At 44.8% G+C, this 20,151-nt stretch overlaps 1 protein-coding gene across 1 annotated transcript in view; it reads left to right on the top strand.

Annotated features, from left to right (window-relative positions):
* LOC101941472 (polycystin-1-like protein 2) overlaps positions 1-20,151 on the top strand; it is a 67,799-nt gene that overhangs the window by 32,915 nt on the left and 14,733 nt on the right. Inside the window, exons 18-33 of the mRNA XM_024105540.3 lie at positions 1,904-2,086; positions 4,056-4,180; positions 5,066-5,192; positions 7,659-7,793; positions 8,900-9,125; positions 9,708-9,901; positions 10,360-10,590; positions 11,405-11,506; positions 12,194-12,372; positions 12,627-12,773; positions 13,588-13,787; positions 13,966-14,189; positions 15,021-15,237; positions 15,973-16,201; positions 16,980-17,211; positions 17,966-18,062. Of these exons, the coding sequence (XP_023961308.3) occupies positions 1,904-2,086; positions 4,056-4,180; positions 5,066-5,192; positions 7,659-7,793; positions 8,900-9,125; positions 9,708-9,901; positions 10,360-10,590; positions 11,405-11,506; positions 12,194-12,372; positions 12,627-12,773; positions 13,588-13,787; positions 13,966-14,189; positions 15,021-15,237; positions 15,973-16,201; positions 16,980-17,211; positions 17,966-18,062 (2,848 nt within the window). The remainder of the gene's footprint in view (positions 1-1,903; positions 2,087-4,055; positions 4,181-5,065; positions 5,193-7,658; positions 7,794-8,899; positions 9,126-9,707; positions 9,902-10,359; positions 10,591-11,404; positions 11,507-12,193; positions 12,373-12,626; positions 12,774-13,587; positions 13,788-13,965; positions 14,190-15,020; positions 15,238-15,972; positions 16,202-16,979; positions 17,212-17,965; positions 18,063-20,151) is intronic.

Below are 20,151 nucleotides of genomic sequence, written 5' to 3'. Positions count from 1 at the left end.
TGTAGTAAAATTTGCACAGCCCCTTGACCACTCTGGGCCTGGCTCCTGGCAGTGTAATTATTACCTTGGTTTCATGATCACAAAATAATCAGTGTCTATACTTAGGCATAAATGGGAATGCACAGCACCCTTCTATCTGCAGTATGGAGCACAGGGCATGGAGAGAGGCAATATTTGTTGATAAACTGATAGGTTTCATGGAGAAAAAAATTGAAATACATTAACTACATACATTTAACAATATAGTACCATTTCTTGGGTACCATGACAGGGACACTCATCTCTCGTGGGATGTTGCAATCCTTTTTCTCCCCCACTCTGGGCACCTCTGTAGGTTGTTCACCTCACTAGGTGAGTCTTCAGTGGCTCAGCCCTCCAGCCAAGTCACACAGTCCAACAGTGAATGGACTCCTAATGGTAGCAAAAAGTTCAGCACACTGTCTGCCCTCACCAGTGTCTTCAGCCCTGTCTCAGGGCCCCTTTAAATCCTGCCTTGCACTTGGGCTTCCCAACAGAGCCTGTCCCCTTCTTGGGTCTTAAGCCACTTTGCTAGAGGGCCAGTGGAGGGGACCTGGGCCTGCCCATTATTATGGGTGCTAGCCCAGGGGGTCTTACTCAGAGCAGCCCTGTACGGCTTCCCTCAGTTTGCTGCTGCTATTCCCTGGGCCTTTTCCCCTGTAGCCCCTTTCTCTTCACCCTGACCTCAGGCCTGAATTTCTCAACTCCTCTTCCTCCTCACTGAATATAAGTACCACCAGAACCCATCTTGTGCTTCTGTGACCAGGAAGGGGCACCCTTCCTTGCTTCTCCAGTCCTAGACAGGAACTAACCTGCTTAGTCCCTGCAGCTCCTTTTATCTGAGGCTGGTGGGCTCTGATTGGCTTCTTCTATTCAGCTTCTCTAGGCAGGCCTAAAGGAAACACCTTCGTTGCTCCTTCCTGGAGCAGAGTGAGGTAGGACTGCAGGGCCTCCAGCAGGGGGCCCCAAAAGGCCAGGTACACCCTATCACACATACAATACACCGGGGTCGGCAACGTTTGGCACGCGGCAGGTTCGGCCGATCGCGGCCCCCACTCGCCGCGGTTCGCCATCCCGGGCCAATGGGGGTGGTGGGAAGCCGCGGCCAGCACATCCCTCACCCGCATCGCTTCCCGCCGCCCCCATTGGCACAGGACGCCGAACCGCGGCGGCCGAACCTGCCGCGTCAGCAGGTAAATAAACTGACCCGGCCCGCTAGGGTGCTTACCTTGGCGAGACGCGTGCCGAATGTTGCCGACCCCTGCAATACACCGTGGAATAGTCCATCTGTCTTTCTGGCTCCTGCCACCCTCAGATCTGAGCACTTGTAACTAGCCAGGGGCTCAGTCTTATACTGTTGAAGTCAATGGGAGTCTTGTTACCAATGGGAGCAAGGTTGTGCCGATGGCCCCAAGTTAGGCAACTGCATATAAAACATGTCAAACTGTTACAGTTGTCTGGATTGTTCTGCCAGCTCATAGCATCAGGTCCTGATCCTGAAGGGTGCTGAGCACCCTACACTGCCATTGTGCCCAACGGAAGTTGAGCACTTCCAGGTGTTGCTCAGCATCTTTTAGGATTGGGCCTGAAGGGCCAGGTTGTGATATTCTCTCTCACACTGAGCAGTTACTTAGGGTGTAAACTGTGTGGGGCAGGGAACACCTGTTTGTTCTCTGTTTGTACAGCACCTAGCACAGTGGGGTCCTCGTCCATGACCAGGGCTTAGGCACGATGGTAATACAAATAACATAACAGTAAAAATACCTTTCTCTGCAAATAGCCCCACTGGACTATTCATGTTATATAGCAAGAAGAGTGGCTCATTTTAATGCCTATTATTTTTAATACACACACACATAACTCTTTCCCCTTATTGCCTGTTCAGGTGGAAGCCAGTAACTCTCTCAAAGATGTCAGTGAGTTCTTACTCACTGTAAGCACAGAGGACAGTGAGGATTATCAGAAGCGAAAGGACGCAGCTGGCTACCTGTTCAACGCAGTGAGCAATGTGCTCACAGCTTCCATACAAAATGGGACGGAGGATGCTTCATCGTCAGAGGCTGGACAGGTTGTTTTCATGTGGTTCAGTTTCTAATGTACAGTGCATGTGTGTCTGCCTGGCGTGGAAGATAAAAAAAGCCCTTTTGACTTGGACATGTTTGAAAGTGGCGTTGCTTAGAGCGCACTGGGGAGCTACTGGGTGCAAAGGGGTTAGGCTGGACATCAAGGTAAATAGAATGGTGAGATTTTGTTAGATTATAAAATAGTCTCCTAAGGGAAGTGAAAGCAGCCTCTTAAAACATTACTTGAGATATGTGAAAACAGACTGGCCAGAGTAGTATATTACAGAATATACTGTAAGGAGTAATACTTCCCCTAGTGGATCAATTAGCTCATCTACTGTAATCGGATTTTTCCATTTCTGATTCTATCCCTCCCTACTGAACCATATCCTGAGGAAGTTACGTGTGCTCATCACCTCTCAGGCTTTAGCTCCACTGACTTCATCAAGGAACTAAACTGAAATCAGTTACCTTACTTGAACCTTCTGAAAAGCTTCCACCTGATTTTCTATTCAGATTTATGTGGTATGGGCTTTTCATACGTCTATGTGAATTATTACAAATGCCTTTGTAAGCATTTTAATTCCATCACTGTGAGTAGGGTGTGATATTAATCTAATTCGAGAGGTGAGGCTATGAATACCTTATAACTGGGACAGCACAGGGTATTCAGTATAGAACATGAATATATTAATGGGAGGCTGAAGATACTAATTTTGACAGAAGGGAGACAGACAAAGTGATCTGATGACCAACTTAAGGGGGCAGAGTTGGCTAGCAGCTGGAGCACAGGTTTAGCAGTCAAAAGATCTACATTCTAATCCCAGCTCTGACAATAATAATTAATGGAGATATCCCATCTCCTAGAACTGGAAGGGACCTTGAAAGGTCATCAAGTCCAGCCCCCTGTCTTTGCTAGCAGGACCAAGTACTGATTTTGCCCTAGATCCCCCAGTGGCCCCCTCAAAGATTGAACTTACAACCCTGGGTTTAGCAGGCCAATGCTCAAACCACTGAGCTATCCCTCCCCCACACATCTACTGTGTGATCGCCAGACAATTTCACTTAAACTCTCTCTGCTGCAGTTTTTTCATTTGTAAATTTGGGATGATAATCCTCCCCAGGCCCAGGGTGGCGTGAAGGGTAAGCAATTCATTCAATATGGTGTATATAAGCATGTGCATTAAGTACAGAATACTCCCTTTGAAGTAATGTACGAAAGGGACTATTCACATACTTCGGCATAAGTAAATTCTGAATCACAGCCATAAAGTTTGTGGTGCTTTGAGATCTTTGGATAGAGTAGTGCATTATAAGATTATAATTACTATTATAACATTTAATTTTTCACTGTATGCATTGCTCTCATGAGAATTATGGATATGGACTACACCAAGATCCCCTTTGCATGTTCCCATAATAGACTGACCTTTAAATCATCTAATCTAATCTAATCTAATCTAATCTATCATTTTGCACTATTCCATCACTTTGGTATTGGAGCACCTGATACTTCAGTCTTTCATTCACAAATAGTACTTTTCCAATTTCTCAGCAGACACTAAGGCTTGTTAATTATTTCTTAGAGTCATTTTATTGATTTTACACCTCTACCTCGATATAACACTGCCCTTGGGAGCCAAATAATCTTATCGCGTTATAGGTGAAACCGTGTTATATTGAACTTGCTTTGATCCACCAGAGTGTGCAGCCCCGCCCCCCCGGAGCACTGCTTTACCGCGTTATATCCGAATGCGTGTTCTATCGGGTCGCGTTATATAGGGGTAGAGTTGTAATAACTTTAGCTGAGTTTACCAAGATTATCACCCAGTCTGCTGCCTTAAAAAGAAACACTGAAAATTAGAACTAGGGAAGCATGGTTATAAATTACAAATGGAAATTAATGCAAAGAATGTGTTCCCTGCTCTTTTCAAATAAGAAGTACATATCAGGAGGCTCCCTTGTCCTTTCCAGAGTTTGGTCTCACACCAGCTGTTGGACACAGTTGAAAACCTGCAAAGCACACTCCTGATTGGGAAGCTGCCAGATGATGATCCAATGGTACTGATCGCTCCCTCTGTCGCAATGTACATAAACAGGTAACAGTCAGCACATTTCAGTTATGGCCTGTGCTTCTACGTGCCTTACAATCTCCAATCATTCTCAAGGAAAATATCTATCATTTTCTCATTAAATGGAGTATGTTATACAGGTGGTAACAAATCCATAGGTGCTGTGATGTTGTAACTGGTGATCCATTGTAAAAACAGTTTTAACTCCAACTAATTTCAGTAAGACTAGACTGAAAATTCTCATATATGATCTGTAGCAAGAGAACGATTCTCTGGGATTACATAGGTCAAGCATCACCCTCTTAAATTTGTAGGTACGTGGAAAACACTTGTTGTGAAAGGCTAATTTTTCTTTCTTTTCAATGTTTGCTGATGCTGCTGTAGATAAAAAATTGTCACAGGTTTGGGCAGAAGAAAATGTGAGTTCTCAGGTCATAAAATCAACCCCAAATTTGTTTACTTAGAGCATGATTTTCAACTATGCAGTTCACACTTGACATGCAATTGCTCATATAATTTGTGCAGATGCAACAATAGTGCATAGAAATCAAGTATTTGTTCATGTAAATGGACATTTAGATGCACTTGCACCTCCCAATTCACAATACGAGTATAACTGCAAGCCAAATTAAGTGTGCAATTGCAGATGCACATTTTTTAAAAATCATGCCCTTTAATCATTCATTACCAGTGGCATGCAGAGCATTACAGCAAGCAGAGACAGGTCCTGAAGTATTTGCCAGTGGAGTTAGAAATGGTTCTCCAGCCCAGTTACACTCACTCAGCCAGGAAGCCTTTCTGGATGTAACATCAACTATGCTTAGCAACCCTGCACTGTGCTATTAATACTTCTGTCTTTGTCTCCATCTGTTCTGATTTTCTCTGCTTGTGTCTGACCGCAATTCTGGACAGGTTACAAACAGACAGCATGGATGGCACATCCATTAACATCTCCGATTCCAGCTCGGCCAGCTTTACTCTCCCCTCTGCCTCCTCTCTCAGTGTCACAGGAGACAGTGATGAAACTGTGGATATAAGGGTAAGGGACTGTTACTCTGACTTGATGTATTCGATAAACTCATTAATTCTCTTGCTCTAATGAGTTTGGAGCCTTTTCTCCTTTCACACTGATCACACTGGCACATGTGGTGTCCTGGTTCTTGGCCTTCCGATTATGTCAGCAAATTCACTTGGAATTTATCAGGCCAGAGGAGCCTTTTCCTTTTCTAATTGCATGGGATTTGGTGCAGGTAGTTGAAGGGAACTGGGAGCTTACTGGAAAGGCACCTCCCATCACAGCCCCTGCCTGATTCACTGCTCTCTCAGCTGCCCACAGCAATGGACTCAATTGATAACTCTAACCCCATTCACCATTTGGTTGCATTCACTGTCACAAGAAGTCAACTGATCACAGTGTCTATACCAGGGGTCGGCAACGTTTGGCACGCGGCTCGCTAGGGTAAGCACCCTAGCGGGCCGGGCCAGTTTATTTACCTGCTGACGCGGCAGGTTCGGCCGATCGCGGCCCCCACTGGCCGCGGTTCGCCGTCCCGGGCCAATGGGGGCGGCGGGAAGCGGCGGCCAGCACATCCCTCACCCATGCCGCTTCCCGCCCCCCCTTGCGAGCTGCATGCCAGACATTGCCGCCCGTGCCCTAGTACATTTTTGTCTTGTTATGATATTTTTATATTCCTCTTTCTAAGGGTCTCCCAGACTGATTCGAAACAGTGAGCCTGGCAAAATCCTATACATTGTTATAGGCTAAGTGTCTCCTTCCAGTTCCCCCTCTCTATTTCAGCTCTGTTAGGTTATGACCCCAAACTTACTAACATCGGTGGAAACACTCCCATTGTCTCCACGGGCTTTGGACGTCCCTCCTTTTCCCCCCTGCATCTGTACTAATGATTCTAACATACTCTGATATGCACCTCAGGCAATAGATTTATGAATGTTGTCAACTCCAGTAATTTCAGGAGAGGCACAGCAATTTGACTTTGATGGAATAACTCTGGATTAACACTGGTGTGACTGAATTTGGCCCCAGATATCTAAAATCAGTGGTTCTCAACCAGGGTACACATACTCCTGGGGGAACACAGAGGTCTTCTAGGTCAGTGGTTCTCAAACTAGGGCCGCCGCTTGTTCAGGGAAAGCCCCTGGCAGTCCAGGCCAGTTTGTTTACCTGCCGCATCCGCAGGTTTGGCCGATCGCAGCTCCCACTGGCCGCGGTTCACCGTCCCAGGCCAATGGGGGCTGTTGGAAGCAGCGCGGGCTAAGGTACGTGCTGGCCGTCCTTCCCGCAGCCCCCATTGGCCTGTAGCGACGAACCGCGGCTAGTGGAAGCCGCGATCGGCTGAACCTGTAGACATGGCAGGTAAACAAACCGGCCCAGACCGCCAGGGGCTTTCCCTGAACAAGCGGCGGCCCTAGTTTGAGAACCACTGTTCTAGGGGGTACATCAACTCATCTAGATATTTGGCTAGTTTTACAACAGGCTACATGAAAAGCACTAGCGAAGTCAGTACAAACTAAAATTTCATACAGAAAATGACTTGTTTATACTGCTCTATATACTACACCGGGGGTTGGCAACGTTCGGCACGCGGCTCGCCAGAGTAAGCACCCTAGCGGGCCAGGCCAGTTTATTTACCTGCTGACGCGGCAGGTTCGGCCGATCACGGCCCCCACTGGCCGCAGTTCGCAGTCCCGGGCCAATGGGGGCAGTGGGAAGCTGCAGCCAGCTCATCCCTCGCCCACGCAGCTTCCCGCCGCCCCCATTGGCCCAGGACGCAGCTTCCCGCCGCTCCCATTGGCCCGGGATGGTGAACCGTGGCCAGTGGGTGCGTGATCAGCCGAACCTGCCGCGTCAGGAGGTAAATAAATTGGCCTGGCCCGCTAGGGTGCTTACCGTGGCGAGCCGCGTGCCGAACGTTGCCGACCCCTGTACTACACAGTGAAATGTAAGTACAATATTTATATTCAGATTGACTTATTTTATAATTATATGGTAAAATTGAAAAATAAGCAATTTTTCAATAATAGCATGTTGTCACACTTTTGTATTTTTATGTCTGATTTTGTAAGCAAGTAGTTTTTAAGTGAGGTGAAACTTGGGGGTACGCAAGACCAATCAGACTCCTGAAAGGGTTACAATAGTCTGGAAAGGTTGAGAGCCACTGATCTAAATGACCCATGAAAAGGATTACATATGAATGGAATGTGATTGCTGCATGCTAGAGATACATTAGAGATGGGTCTGAGCTGCAGTATTTATATGCAGATCACAATCCAAACTTTCCCACAATGTAAGGTCTGGGATTGGTCCATTATTGAGATAGAAACCAGCTTCAAACTTGGATCTGAACTTCCCTGAAGTCCAGGGTTGTTTGGCTCTTGAGTTTGGTTCTGACTTCATCTCTAATCTACATGGAAATCTAAAAATTCTGACTATAATAAAGTATATTGTACAACTCAACTGCTGCTTGTCATTCATGTCTTGCTGTAGATGGTGAGCTTTGCAGTGAATCCCTTTTCCTTAAGTGACACCAGTTTTGAGATCAGTGGAACCGTGGGAGGCCTAAGTCTTACCAGCGTTGATGGATTGGTCATACCAGTTAATGATCTTACTGAAAACATTGAGGTAAATCCAATCTTCTCTCTCAGTGTGAACTGGAGTCTAATTAGATCCTTAGGTGGCAGGTGCTCTATAAATGTCAGTTGTGTTATCATCATCATCATCATCTCTCAAAGTAGCAAGCTCAGTAGAGAAATGGTAATGTTGTGTTTACTGCCAACACACAAAGAGAGAGCATGGTGCAGGCACATGCTAGGAAGGACTATGTGGTTTGCAGGATGAACTCAATAAGCATCTCTTTCACAAGGTCTATGTGTGGGGCCCGAAAGTGCATCTTGCTTGTACAAGTGATTCAGCCTTTTCTTCTCCTTCATCATGTGGATGAACGAGGAGAAACATGAGCATCCTACTGGCTAAAGAAGATGGCTGCAGGCTATGGCCTGAAACACACCGTGATGTCTAAATAATAAAACCATCATAATCCTGCCTCGGGGTAGGGCAAAGGACTTAATGACCTCTTAAGGCTCCTTCCAGCCCTACATTTCTCTGATTCTATCATCCCAATATTGCATGCCCATATTACTATCTCCTAGGCCTCCTAGCCCATGTGTAAAATCATTAAACTAATGCCTAAATCATTCAACAATGCATCTACATATCAATTTGTGTTTCAGGATGACCATAATCTCAACTCCTTAGATTTAGCAGGTATCTATATTGTTACTCATCTGGAAGACGCAGTTTGGAATCATTTCGATGAGTAGCATGACATTTGTTTCCTAAAAACTCACATATGGAACACTTGCAAATGTACTTCAAGCCTGCCCACATTCCTCCCTAACCCATGTATGCACTCAGAATCAAGAGCTTTGAGATTAACCAATGTAGAGTTGATATGGACTTTTCAGAAGCTTGTTCTAAGTATCAAGCAAATTGCATTTGAGCAGGCATGCAATAGGGAAGTCTTATTTACGATAGCTGTCCACCAGGATGGATTTGCTTGGGAATGCTTTCCCTATAGTATGTTTTGAAAGAAGAAATTAGAGGGGTTTTAGAAATAAATCCCATAAAATGTGCTTTGAGCTTAGCATGGAGCCACATCGTGTTACTATGTAATAGGATCCAGGCATTGTCATACATTTTTAGGAATGAATCTCTGTGTTCAAATATAGATAATGCTGCCAAGATTTTCAGCACCTCAGGAAAACAGGAGCCTGTTGAATCTGGGCAATTTTAGTGCTCTCCAAGTCAATGTCACCTCAGAAAATACATCTCTAGTGATCCACCTGGAAACTGAACAGGATATTCCACTAATCCTGTACTTGGGATATGGCTACCATCCAAATGAGACTAACTATGATATGAAAGCTCATCTGTCCCTTAAGAAAAACACTGGAGGTAAGATCATTTACCAGGAACATTTGATTCTGGGCACTCTAGGCTCATCTGCAAACTACATGAGCACCCTTAACTCATACTTTCCAATAGAAGCTGAGCACACTCAATATAAGCTCGTAGGCCCAGATCCACAGAGGTACTTAAGCTCCTAACTTTCACTGATTCAAATGGAAATTAGGATCCTAAACACCTTTATGGATCTGGGCCTTAATTCTCACATATAGTGCTGTCATCCAAATTTTTTACAGATGAGAACAAACATAAATTGTAGAGATGAGCTCAAGCTCAGAAGTTTGGATGTGTAAATGGCAATGAACCTCCTCAAAGCCTGAAAGAGTTCCAATCTGTGTCCTGGTTCAGGTCATCTCTAGTAAACACTATGCACAAACAGAAGCAAAGAACAGGTGCTTTGAATAATTAACCTTATAAATTAACCAGAATAAAAACCTATACTGATAGTTATTCTGATACCTGTTCTGTTATTCTATTAATTTTATTTATTGGCATGTATACAATATATCTGTATATTGCTGAAACGAATGCTTTCTTACATAGCTTTCAACTAAAATATTTCTATTCAAGATAAATCAAACACATGGGTTCTTAGCCCAGAAGAACTCATTTTTGGAGGGGGGATTTACTATCTCATGATGGAACAAGACATGGAAATGGATTCTACAACCAACAGTGATCTAACCATAGCTGTCACTTCCTTTGTATCCCAGTGTGTGTTCTGGGATGAGCTACGGGGCAACTGGAATAGCTACGGGTGCCATGTAAGTAGAGAGAAGCAGAAGAATGTTGTCATGGATCTTTGCTCAATACATTTCAAAGCCAGCCTAGATAACAATAACATTGAAAGCGAATGAACATGTTTCTTTGAACTCTTGATAACACCGTGAAACAAGACCAGTTTGGGATGGGAGAAGGTCATGAAGCTCAGGTTAGTCCAATATAAAGTGGAACTTAGACACGTTTTCTCTAGGACATGCTTCTAAGTGAGAAGTGGTTGAAGCATTTTGAATGGATTATGTTTATTACTATAATACCCACTTCTGCTTAGATCTTAGAATCACTGTCCTCTACTGGATTTTGTAGGATCTGCTCACATATAACAATTCTTCACACCTAGTTCAGCTAGCTTTCCGGTTTCTTTAGCTTGCTAGGTAAGTAAGCTGTACTTTGAAGCCGAAGGCTGAGAATATTGTGAACATGATCATTCTTTGGCTTTCAGGTAGGTCCAAAAACAACCCTCAACAGCACCCAGTGTCTCTGCAACCACCTGACCTTCTTTGGGAGCACCTTCTTTGTCACACCCAACACCATTGATGTCAGCAAAACAGTGGAGCTTTTTGGCACATTTGTGGACAACCCCGTGGTAGTGACAACTGTGGGCTGTATCTTTCTTGTGTATGTGCTGGTGGCTATTTGGGCTAGAAGGAAAGACATTCAGGATGATGCCAAAGTAAGCATTGTGCTAATAGATAGTGTGATAGGAAGTATTTCCCCTCTGTCTGGCCTGCTCTGCTGTGGTCACATTAATGCAGCCACTTAGGACAGAGTGAGTGGTCAGCCCCCTTTGGAGCTGATGCCACTAATTCTCCATAAAGGGAATGGGTGATCCAAGAGTGATTAAAGAGCTTGCATTGGATTGTGTAATTTTTGTGTAATGTCTTTGTCATCTTCAGTGTGTTCCCGGTAATATACATGAAGAAGGAGGGAGTCTAAGGTTTTAGTGGTTTGCTTTCATTAAACTTTTACATCAAGAATATAACACAAGACTGAGTTTATCACTCAGGGTGTCCCCAAATGCTGTTCATTTCTCTGTGTCTCTCTAGCCTACTTCTAGACATAGCCAAAAAATGGAGGGGGAGACAAAAACAGTTTTTGTCTAAATATTTCATGGAAAATTTTAGCTTACTGCAGAAATTTAAATACTGAAAAATTTGGGGCTTTGGCGAATATATCTCAGCTTTCAAACATTCATCTTTTCAACAAAAAAAATAAACATTTTCCATGGAAAGTAGACATTTTATGCAAAAAAAAATTATGTCATAAACCTAGTTTTGCATCAAAAAAACAATTTTGGCAGAAAATTTTCTTCCAGCCCTACCTACTTCCCTTTGCCTCCACACTTCCTGCTAGATATATGCAGTGTCCACAAGATGGCACCATGCCACATTTCTCATCCAGGAGCCTGGAGAAAGCTCTGCTCCCGGCACTGTTACTATTTTACCATCCATAGGATTCTCCCGGTGGTATTGTCTCTCTCTCTCCAGGTGAAGATCACAGTGTTGGAGGATAATGACCCCTTTGCTCAGTATCGTTATCTTGTGACAGTTTTTACAGGGCACCGTCGAGGGGCAGCCACAACCTCCAAGGTACTGATGGAATTACAGATGTGTTGGTATCTTCTGAATGTTTAATAGACCATCAGCATATAGAGCTCCAGCTTCAGAAATATTTGTCACATCAGGAAACTGACCATGTCATATGTAATCCTAACATCTAAGGGAGGCAGCAGGCTACCAAAGAGAGCTTTGGCTCCTCCAAGGGAAAGAGCAAGTAATGAAGTGGACCTCTGGATCTGGGCGGCAGAGGTAACAGCAGCAGTATGGTGTGCCTGGCTCTGCTACCCACAGTGTGAGGAGGAATGGGAAAGTCCAGAGGATTCACTGGGCACGATTACATCTGCAGCCTCACTCACTCTGCTACAAAACAGGCCGAATGAGTTAAGCTCTCCCTACATGCACAAGAATGTAACAGCAGTAGCTTTTATGCTAGTCAGCAGCTGCGGCACCTTCCATTACACTCAGTTCATAGGATCTGGCAAGCCTGTCGTGACATCCTGCCAACTGTGGGCCAACGCCTGAGCTCCTGACTCAGTTTTCACTAAGTCCCCATGCAGGGCAGCTTGGCTTCAGTGGGAATTTGCCAGAACAGAGGCTCAGTAAGGAGATCAGGATTGGGACCCGTGTCAATACAAAGTACCCGTGTCCAAGTCATGAATGCAAACAAATTGTGCCAGGCTGTCAATTATCAATACACTCATCTGGTACGTCTTTCAGGTGACTCTCACCCTTTATGGCCTCGAAGGAGAGAGTGAACCCCACCACCTGACTGACCCTGACACACTCGTCTTTGAGCGTGGAGGAGTGGATGTTTTCCTGCTCTGTACCCTGTTTCCTCTTGGGGAACTGCAGCGTATTCGACTGTGGCATGATAATTCAGGAGACAGCCCATCCTGGTAAGCAAGGGGAGAGGCTATGAGAAGACAAGAATATCCTTTCTGTTGCACTAGTCAAACATTCATGTATTTATCCACACCCAACCCTAGGAAGTTGGAATGTGTTATCTCCATTTTGCAGATGGAGAAGCTAAGTCACAGACAGGCTAAGGGTCAAAGTCTGACACCCATACTCTCAGCGAGTTGCACTTACAGTGACCTGAGTTCCATAGCGTCTTCCACATATGAGTTAGTTCTTTATTTTTATGGCACAGGTATGTGAATCGTGTGCTGGTCCATGACCTCGCTCAGGATCAGAAATGGTATTTCCTCTGTAACTCTTGGCTGGCCATTGATGTTGGAGAGTGTGTCCTAGACAAAGTGTTCCCAGTCGCTACTGAGCAGGACATGAAGCAGTTCAGGTAACTTCAGCCTTGCGTTCCTGTTGGTTATTGACAGCAATCCATTTGAAAAAAGAAGGGATGCAAAGAGGGCCTAACCCAAAGCCCGTTTACGTCAATGAGGGTCTCAGCCTTGACTTCAATGGACTTTGGAGCCGGAGGACTGCTTAGCTGCATCTGACTGTTAAACTTTGGTATTACTGCTCTGAAAACACTGAGGAGAGGGGAGAAAGACAGTTGGAAGTACCCAATACAAACCCCAGCACTTTACTTTGTATTTTCCCTGACAGATTAATAGAAATTGCTTTTGATGTGTTTGGTCCTCACCCTACAATTACAGGGACAGGAGTTAGATTTTAGGCCTCTGCAAAAGGCATTGGTCTCGTGGATGCATTTTGGGGGACCCGGCTATATCCAGTGCTAACACGACCATCTCACACAACCCAAACAATCAGAGGGGTAGCCGTGTTAGTCTGAATCTGTAAAAAGCAACAGAGGGTCCTGTGGCCTTTAAGACTAACAGAAGTATTGGAGCATAAGCTTTCGAGGGTGAATGCCCACTTCATCAGATGCAAGTGCGTCTTGCATCTGATGAAGTGGGCATTCACCCATGAAAGCTTATGCTCCAATACTTCTGTTAGTCTTAAAGGTGCCACAGGACCTCTGTTGCTTTTAACCCAAACAATGAGAATCCTGTTGAGTATCATCTCATTATTTTTTAACATCTGTATTGTGGGAGCACTTAGAGATGTCAGCCAGGGCGGGGCCCCAAATTGAGCTCTATTTCCCTCTCTTCTTTCTAAGCACTTCCTTGCTTCCCCCTCCTTCTTCCCAGTAACCTGTTTTTCATGAAGACTTCCAAGGGTTTCCAGGACGGGCACATCTGGTATTCGATTTTCAACCGCTCCCCACGAAGCACCTTCACGCGAGCCCAGAGAGTATCGTGCTGCTTCTCCCTGCTGCTCTGCACCATGCTGACCAGCATCATGTTCTGGGGGGTGCCGAAGGACCCAGCTGAGCAGAAAATGGACTTAGGTAAGTGTGAGTGACTGCTTGGGCTGAGCAGGTGGGAAGGGGAAACAAGGAGCCAGGAAGCAGTTTCAATGGGGATCGCTCAGCAACAAGGTTTTTCCATGGGGAGGGGCTCTAAGTCTGGCATTTTCACTTTGCTCTGGGACTATTTTTACCCTTCCTCTCTGCCTGATGATGGCAGGTAAGATCGAGTTCACGTGGCAGGAGGTGATGATCGGCTTCGAGAGCTCCCTCCTCATGTTCCCCATCAACCTGTTCATCGTGCAGATCTTCAGGAACATCCGACCCCGGGTGACCAAGGAGCAGGAGAAGAAACCAGGGAAAAGTGGCCGAGTGTCTCCAAACCTGCCCCCTCCCCCTCAGGCAATCCAGAGCATCACGCTCACCCCTGAGGCTGTGATAAAGGCAAGTCCCTCTGCACACAGCCTGTTACGGGGAAATAGTTGAGAGTACTGATCTGTCCCAAGGGTGTACAAAATACATTGCACTGCCCCCTCCTGGTGGGTGTACGCATCAGTATGAACTCACTGTTTACTCTGTGTGGCAAGAAAGAACTATTTTGTCCAGATGTGCTTCATAATTCCTTAAGTAATAAGCCAAACATTCACTGAGGGGTGTCTCTCTGTTAGAGGTCCTCTTGACTCTGGGGGATGGGGTTAAAGAATGAAGGGTACTTAGCTAGGATTACCATTGTCAGGGTCAAATTCTCCAGGTAGGGGACTCTCGCTGATTTCATGTACCTCCCTAAGCAGATATTGAGCCTTATGGGTACGTACTGAGGGACTAATATCACTGTGTTGTGTGGTCACAGTCTAACATCAAGGAAATGGATAACATTTGTCCCCATGTACAACTAACAACATGAGACATATGTATAGTCATGTTGCTTAATGCACAACTGGAAGGAGCTCCAGTCCTATCATGATGAGCATGGTATTAGAACCTATATAGAATAGAATAGACTCCCCAGCCCAGGTGAATTGTGTATATTTTCACATCCTGAAAGCTTATATTGTTGGACTTAAACCTGTCAGATCAGGACTGTCCCATGAGACTGTCTAACACTGTGAGAGTCGAAGGGCTTATCCATACTGGGGCAGCACTGTAGCTACAGAATCAGTGCAAACCCCCATTGCAGATGTGGTGCACCAGTGAAGCTTACCTTAGTTTCAAACTACATCAGTGTAAGTAACCAGAGCCACTAGGTGACTGCCATGCTGTTGCTGCCTCTTCCAGGATATTAGGAGAATTGCCAAATCACTGTTTAAAACCCTGAAGACTCCGCTACCCAACTCAGAAACAGACCTTGGAAAATCTACTGACATCAACACACTATTGGCTTTGGTTGAGGACATCATCTGCCAGCAGAACAGAGCTGGGCAAGAGTTTTATGATGAGAGTAAAAAGAAGGATGATCCTATTATCATCACACTAGGGTCTGTAGATATACAAGGTAAGCTAAGAAAAGCCTCACTGAAATGCCTGTAAGTGAACCCACCACAATCACTAGATATGAGGACCACTCTTATTTCATTTTGAGTTTAGAACTGTTCAGTGAAAACACCATGTTTCCTTTGCTGTAGAGTGAATGGTGGCTCTCAGCTGTCCTGCTTTTAAAACCAATGCAGGCTTTTCAGTGTTTACAACGAGTCAGTGTCCACGTAGCATCAATATCCTCATGTCTCAGTGATTCCATAACCATGTTGTCCTTTCCTGCATCCTTCCTCTCCCTGTGCTGTTGTCCCCTCCAGTTCCAACTCAGGGCTTGATTCTGCCACTAGGGCTCATGTTGAATATTACCTTAGTCTGTAAATTGCCCCACTGATTGCAATCCCAGTTTGCCATTGGCTTTTTCAATAGATTTATGCAGTTACAGACTGCTATGGTAGCCTATGAACAAGGATGTTTGGTCTTGTTGGACTCATCTGTTGAGGTTCTGAGGTCATTGTCATAACATGTTGTTTGCCAGGTGTGAGGAGAATGCTACTGCTATGCTGGTTGTATAAATTATGAAAGCTAGATTATTAGTATTAGCAGTCACCATAGATGTGCATGTCACCTTCAGAGTAATTCCCTGACCTGAAGAGTTTACAATCCTAAATCCTGATTCTGCCACCCTTATTCACGCTTTATTCCACGAACAGCCTAATTTATTTCCCTTTTTCCCCTCTCCCCCATTTCCCTGGAGAAAAAACAAGAAGCCCAACTCCAGAGAAAGGAATGGGTGAAAGGCTGAAACACAACGACTACAATCGCTACTTGTACATTCAACTCCAGCACGTAGAGATGGAGTTGGAATTACTGGGACCTCACAAATTCCAGAAGGCTCAGAGTTACGTCCAAGCTGTTAGGCAGGTCCAGCACATGAAAGGCCTCCTGGAAAGCCACCTCTGCTCTTCAGGATCTATCAGTGAGAGGTAACAATCACCCTCATCATTGGTATACATAGATGTGGGTCACTGGTTCAAATCCAGCCCAAGCTGGTGATGATTGAAAATCATTACCAGCTGATGACTCCTTGATAATTGTATAAACACTCTTGGAGGAGCAGCAAGGGAATTTCAATGGAATGAATACTACATACTAGAGCAATAGGGGCAACTCATCACTCTTTTGTTTATACATTATGCCTCCAAAACTAAATGTTCCAATGTAGTAAAACATGATAGTAAAGAGCTGAGGACAAGCTCTGAGCTCCAAAGTGCTCAAGAGTCTGTAAAAGAATGGATGTGTGGGAACCTGTTAACAAACAACAGAGACAGAAATGGGTCAGAAAAATTGGATTTTTAAGTAGGAAGTATTCAACAATATAGTGATGCTGCTCTGTATGGTCTCTAAGCCCATTTTTATAGGGGCATCCAACAGCCCCAATGTAGTGGTGGGTCTGTCAGCATCTACATTAGAAATCCTATTATTCTGGGGTTTTAGAAATAAAGCCCATAAAATGTGCTTTGATCTTATATCTGTATACCTGTTTGTATCTGTACACCTGTGATTTGTGTGCTTGTATTCTCCACTACCCGGATACTATTTGTATCATTGTATCTGTCAAAATAATTGGAAAATAGTTAATAGTTTTTAAAATCTGACTTTCACATAAGGTGTTTCTTATCTCTGTTAAATCCAGAGTTTGCTGTTGTGGTTTGCTTCTGTCTCACCAGTAAAATGACTTTCTCATGATGGTTGACTCTCCAGGTGCTCCCCTACTCCAAGTTTCTCTGGGGATGGCAAGAAAGGTTCCTCTTTCAAAGGCTTGCCCTGGTGGTTTGTTTTCATTGGCTGGTTCCTCATAGCTGCCACCAGTGGCGTGTCCGGATTCTTCACCATGCTTTACGGGCTACATTATGGCAAAGATAACTCCATCAAGTGGCTGATTTCCATGGCCATCTCCTTCTTTGAAAGTCTCTTCATCACACAGCCCTTAAAAGTAAGGTCACTATCAATAGAAAACACTGGCTAGGGAAGGGCTGATCCTGCAGCCCCCTCAGGCACATCACTCCCATTGAAGTGAACTTGAGTTTTACATTCAAAAGGACTGCAGGACAGAGCTCTTAAGCAAGAGATCCTTCCTGTAAGTTAGGGGTTTCATTACAGTTGAGTTATAATGTCGTGTTGATTTTTCTTGGCAGGAATCTTGTTCCCGTTAGATTCATTTCACCTTATTTTGATAGCTCCCAAGCTGATGAAAGTTCCCAGTGGGAAAGGTATGGCCAGAGGGCAAAACCAATCGCATTTAGTGGGATTCACAGAGCATCTTGGGGTCCATTCTCTTTCTGATTTCTTGTTCATGGAATTAGCCTGTGTTTATAGAGCAAATTAAAAGGCAAGATTCTCCTCCCCAATCTGCAGTGCATGGATCATAGATTCATAGATTCTAGGACTGGAAGGGACCTCGAGAGGTCATTGAGTCCAGTCCCCTGCCCTCATGGCAGGACCAAATACTGTCTAGACTATCCCGGATAGACATTTATCTAACCTACTCTTAAATATCTCCAGAGACGGAGATTCCACAACCTCCCTAGGCAGATTATTCCAGTGTTTAATCACCCTGACAGTTAGGAATGTTTTCCTAATGTCCAACCTAAACCTCCCTTGCTGCAGAGATGAGCATTTAAGGCAAGGTCTAGACCTCTCCTTATGCAGGATGTGCAGACTCTGAACAAATAGCTAATGTCTTCCAGGTGTTGGGATTTGCTGCTTTCTTCGCTTTGGTTCTGAAGAAGGTGGAGCACGAAGACGAGGAAAACACTGCTGTTGATGGGCCTCTGTCTGCACCAGGTAATTGTGTGTCAGATATAAAACACATGGGGACTAATTAATGAATGTGAAATGTCTCATCTCAGACTTTGAAGTGCTTTATTCATGCATATGGTCAGGGTAGACAAAGGTGACCAACCACCTGTAACCTTTGTCTGCTCCTGATCCCTAGGCCTGCTGCTCTAATTTACATCAGCTAATAACAACACAGGCCAAGGATCCCTGGAGTGCCAGGGGATCTAGCTCCATAACTTCCCCTGAGCATGTTTCCAACATGCCCTCTAGATTGTGGGGGGGTGTGAAGGGAGGCAGCTACGTTGGCTCTGTTAGTTAGGGATTCCCCCATGCTGGAGGAATTCTCAGGAGCCCCATTAGGGCAGCTTTAGGGCCCTTTTGCATCTTTAGAGCATAAAAATCTATAGGAGTACAGAAAAGCTGCTGTAGGCCCAATGAAAAGGAAAGCATAAAACCTGATCATACGTTTACTTAGGAAGAAACGCTACATAGCACGTAACAGGGAGGCCACAAAACCAGAAAAGGAAAAGCCTTGGATCAAAAAGAACTGTCTATCCCCATGTGTCTTTCTTCTATAGCTCAACATACACCCCTTTGACATAGCACTGTTACAAGGGCAATCTCACAACTGGATTGCTATAATACTATTATTTGGGACTCATCTAATTTCAGGAGTCTGATGTCAGACCCTTCCTCCCCACCATCACTTGCTCTGTCCCCTGACAGAAGTGGGAATGAACCATGTTCTCATTCTTAGTAGTAGTAGACCAAGAACCGTGAACGGATCCTCCTGCTACGGCTGATTGCTGTTGCCTCCCACACTCTCACCTGCATGTCGTAAACTTCAGCAGCTGTGTTACAGTTTCAATATCCAAGGAACAGAATTCAGAAGAAGGGAATAATATTTAGCAGACTAGCTGAAAACTGGAATAGGATTTCAGAGGGACGCAAATATGAAGAAACTAATTTAAATGATTCAACTCTCATCCAAAATATAAAAAACAAAATTACATATGGAAAAAAGAATGTACAGGGAATGCACACAGTTTTCCATTCCCGAACACAATGCAATTTACATTAGTGCTGAGCTAACTTCCCAATGTTTATATCATGGATTGTTTTGCAACCAACTACAACAACTCCACAACTTAATGAAAATGCACAGTGTGATATGCTGCACTTTTCACTAGATTTTGTAAACCCAGGCCTGAAAAAATATCAATAAACCCCAGCTTCCATCTTAGAGAAGTTCCCTCCATGATCTTCCTTGCCATTATACGTAACTCCTTAGTTTACTATTGATTTAACTTCTCAGCTGTTGTTCTACCCAAGATGGAACTGATGTGCTACAGTTCCCATAAGCAACTGGTGGCTTATGTGGCCTTAATACACTTTATTTAAATAGTGTGTATAAATAAAATGTATTGTAGTCAATGGGAGCTCCATTGTCCAGTGTGCAGAGTACTGCCTTAATACTACAACTCGCTACCACAGTTCTCAGGCTTCTGATAGGCACCTTCTACTGGGCAGGCCCGAAGAGTCCTTAGGGCACCTCCATCTGCCTAAGTAGGAGGCCCAATGACACAAATTGGGTTACATAGTCTCTTTGTGTTGCTGAGGACGGGGCTCTTGGCTCTCACTCCCTTAGGCCCTTTGGCTACTCTCAGATTCAATAATCTCAAATGGGGACAAGGGTATACGCACCAGCTGCCTACTTGGCCTGCCTTGGGGCTTGCTGGACCTATCTTACCCAGCCAGTACACCAGGGTTGTTGTCTCCTTGTAAGCACAGGGCTGGGGGGGAGGCTGGTAAATGACCTTCCCAAGGGCAGATCCCCCCAAAAGCTTCCAGGAGTCTCCTCTATGAGCTGTAGAACCACCCTGGACTCTCTGCTACTGCTACTGCTGGGAATTTCCCATTTTTAAGACCTTATTCCATCCTTGACATGACTGACAGGGCTGAGGGGCAAGGCCAGCCTTCCCCAAGGCAACTCTGTAACCCCTTCCACACTGAGCAGGGTTTATATACCCCATCACACTCCCTCCCCAATATATCACAAGCAAGAAATCCCAGCAAGGATTCGTGGACCTGCCAA

Source organism: Chrysemys picta, chromosome 14 (genome assembly GCF_011386835.1).
Source record: "Chrysemys picta bellii isolate R12L10 chromosome 14, ASM1138683v2, whole genome shotgun sequence".
NCBI classification, from domain to species: Eukaryota; Metazoa; Chordata; order Testudines; family Emydidae; genus Chrysemys; species Chrysemys picta.
The sequence above is the reverse complement of the archived record's forward strand: the minus strand, read 5'-3'. Positions and strand labels throughout refer to the sequence as shown.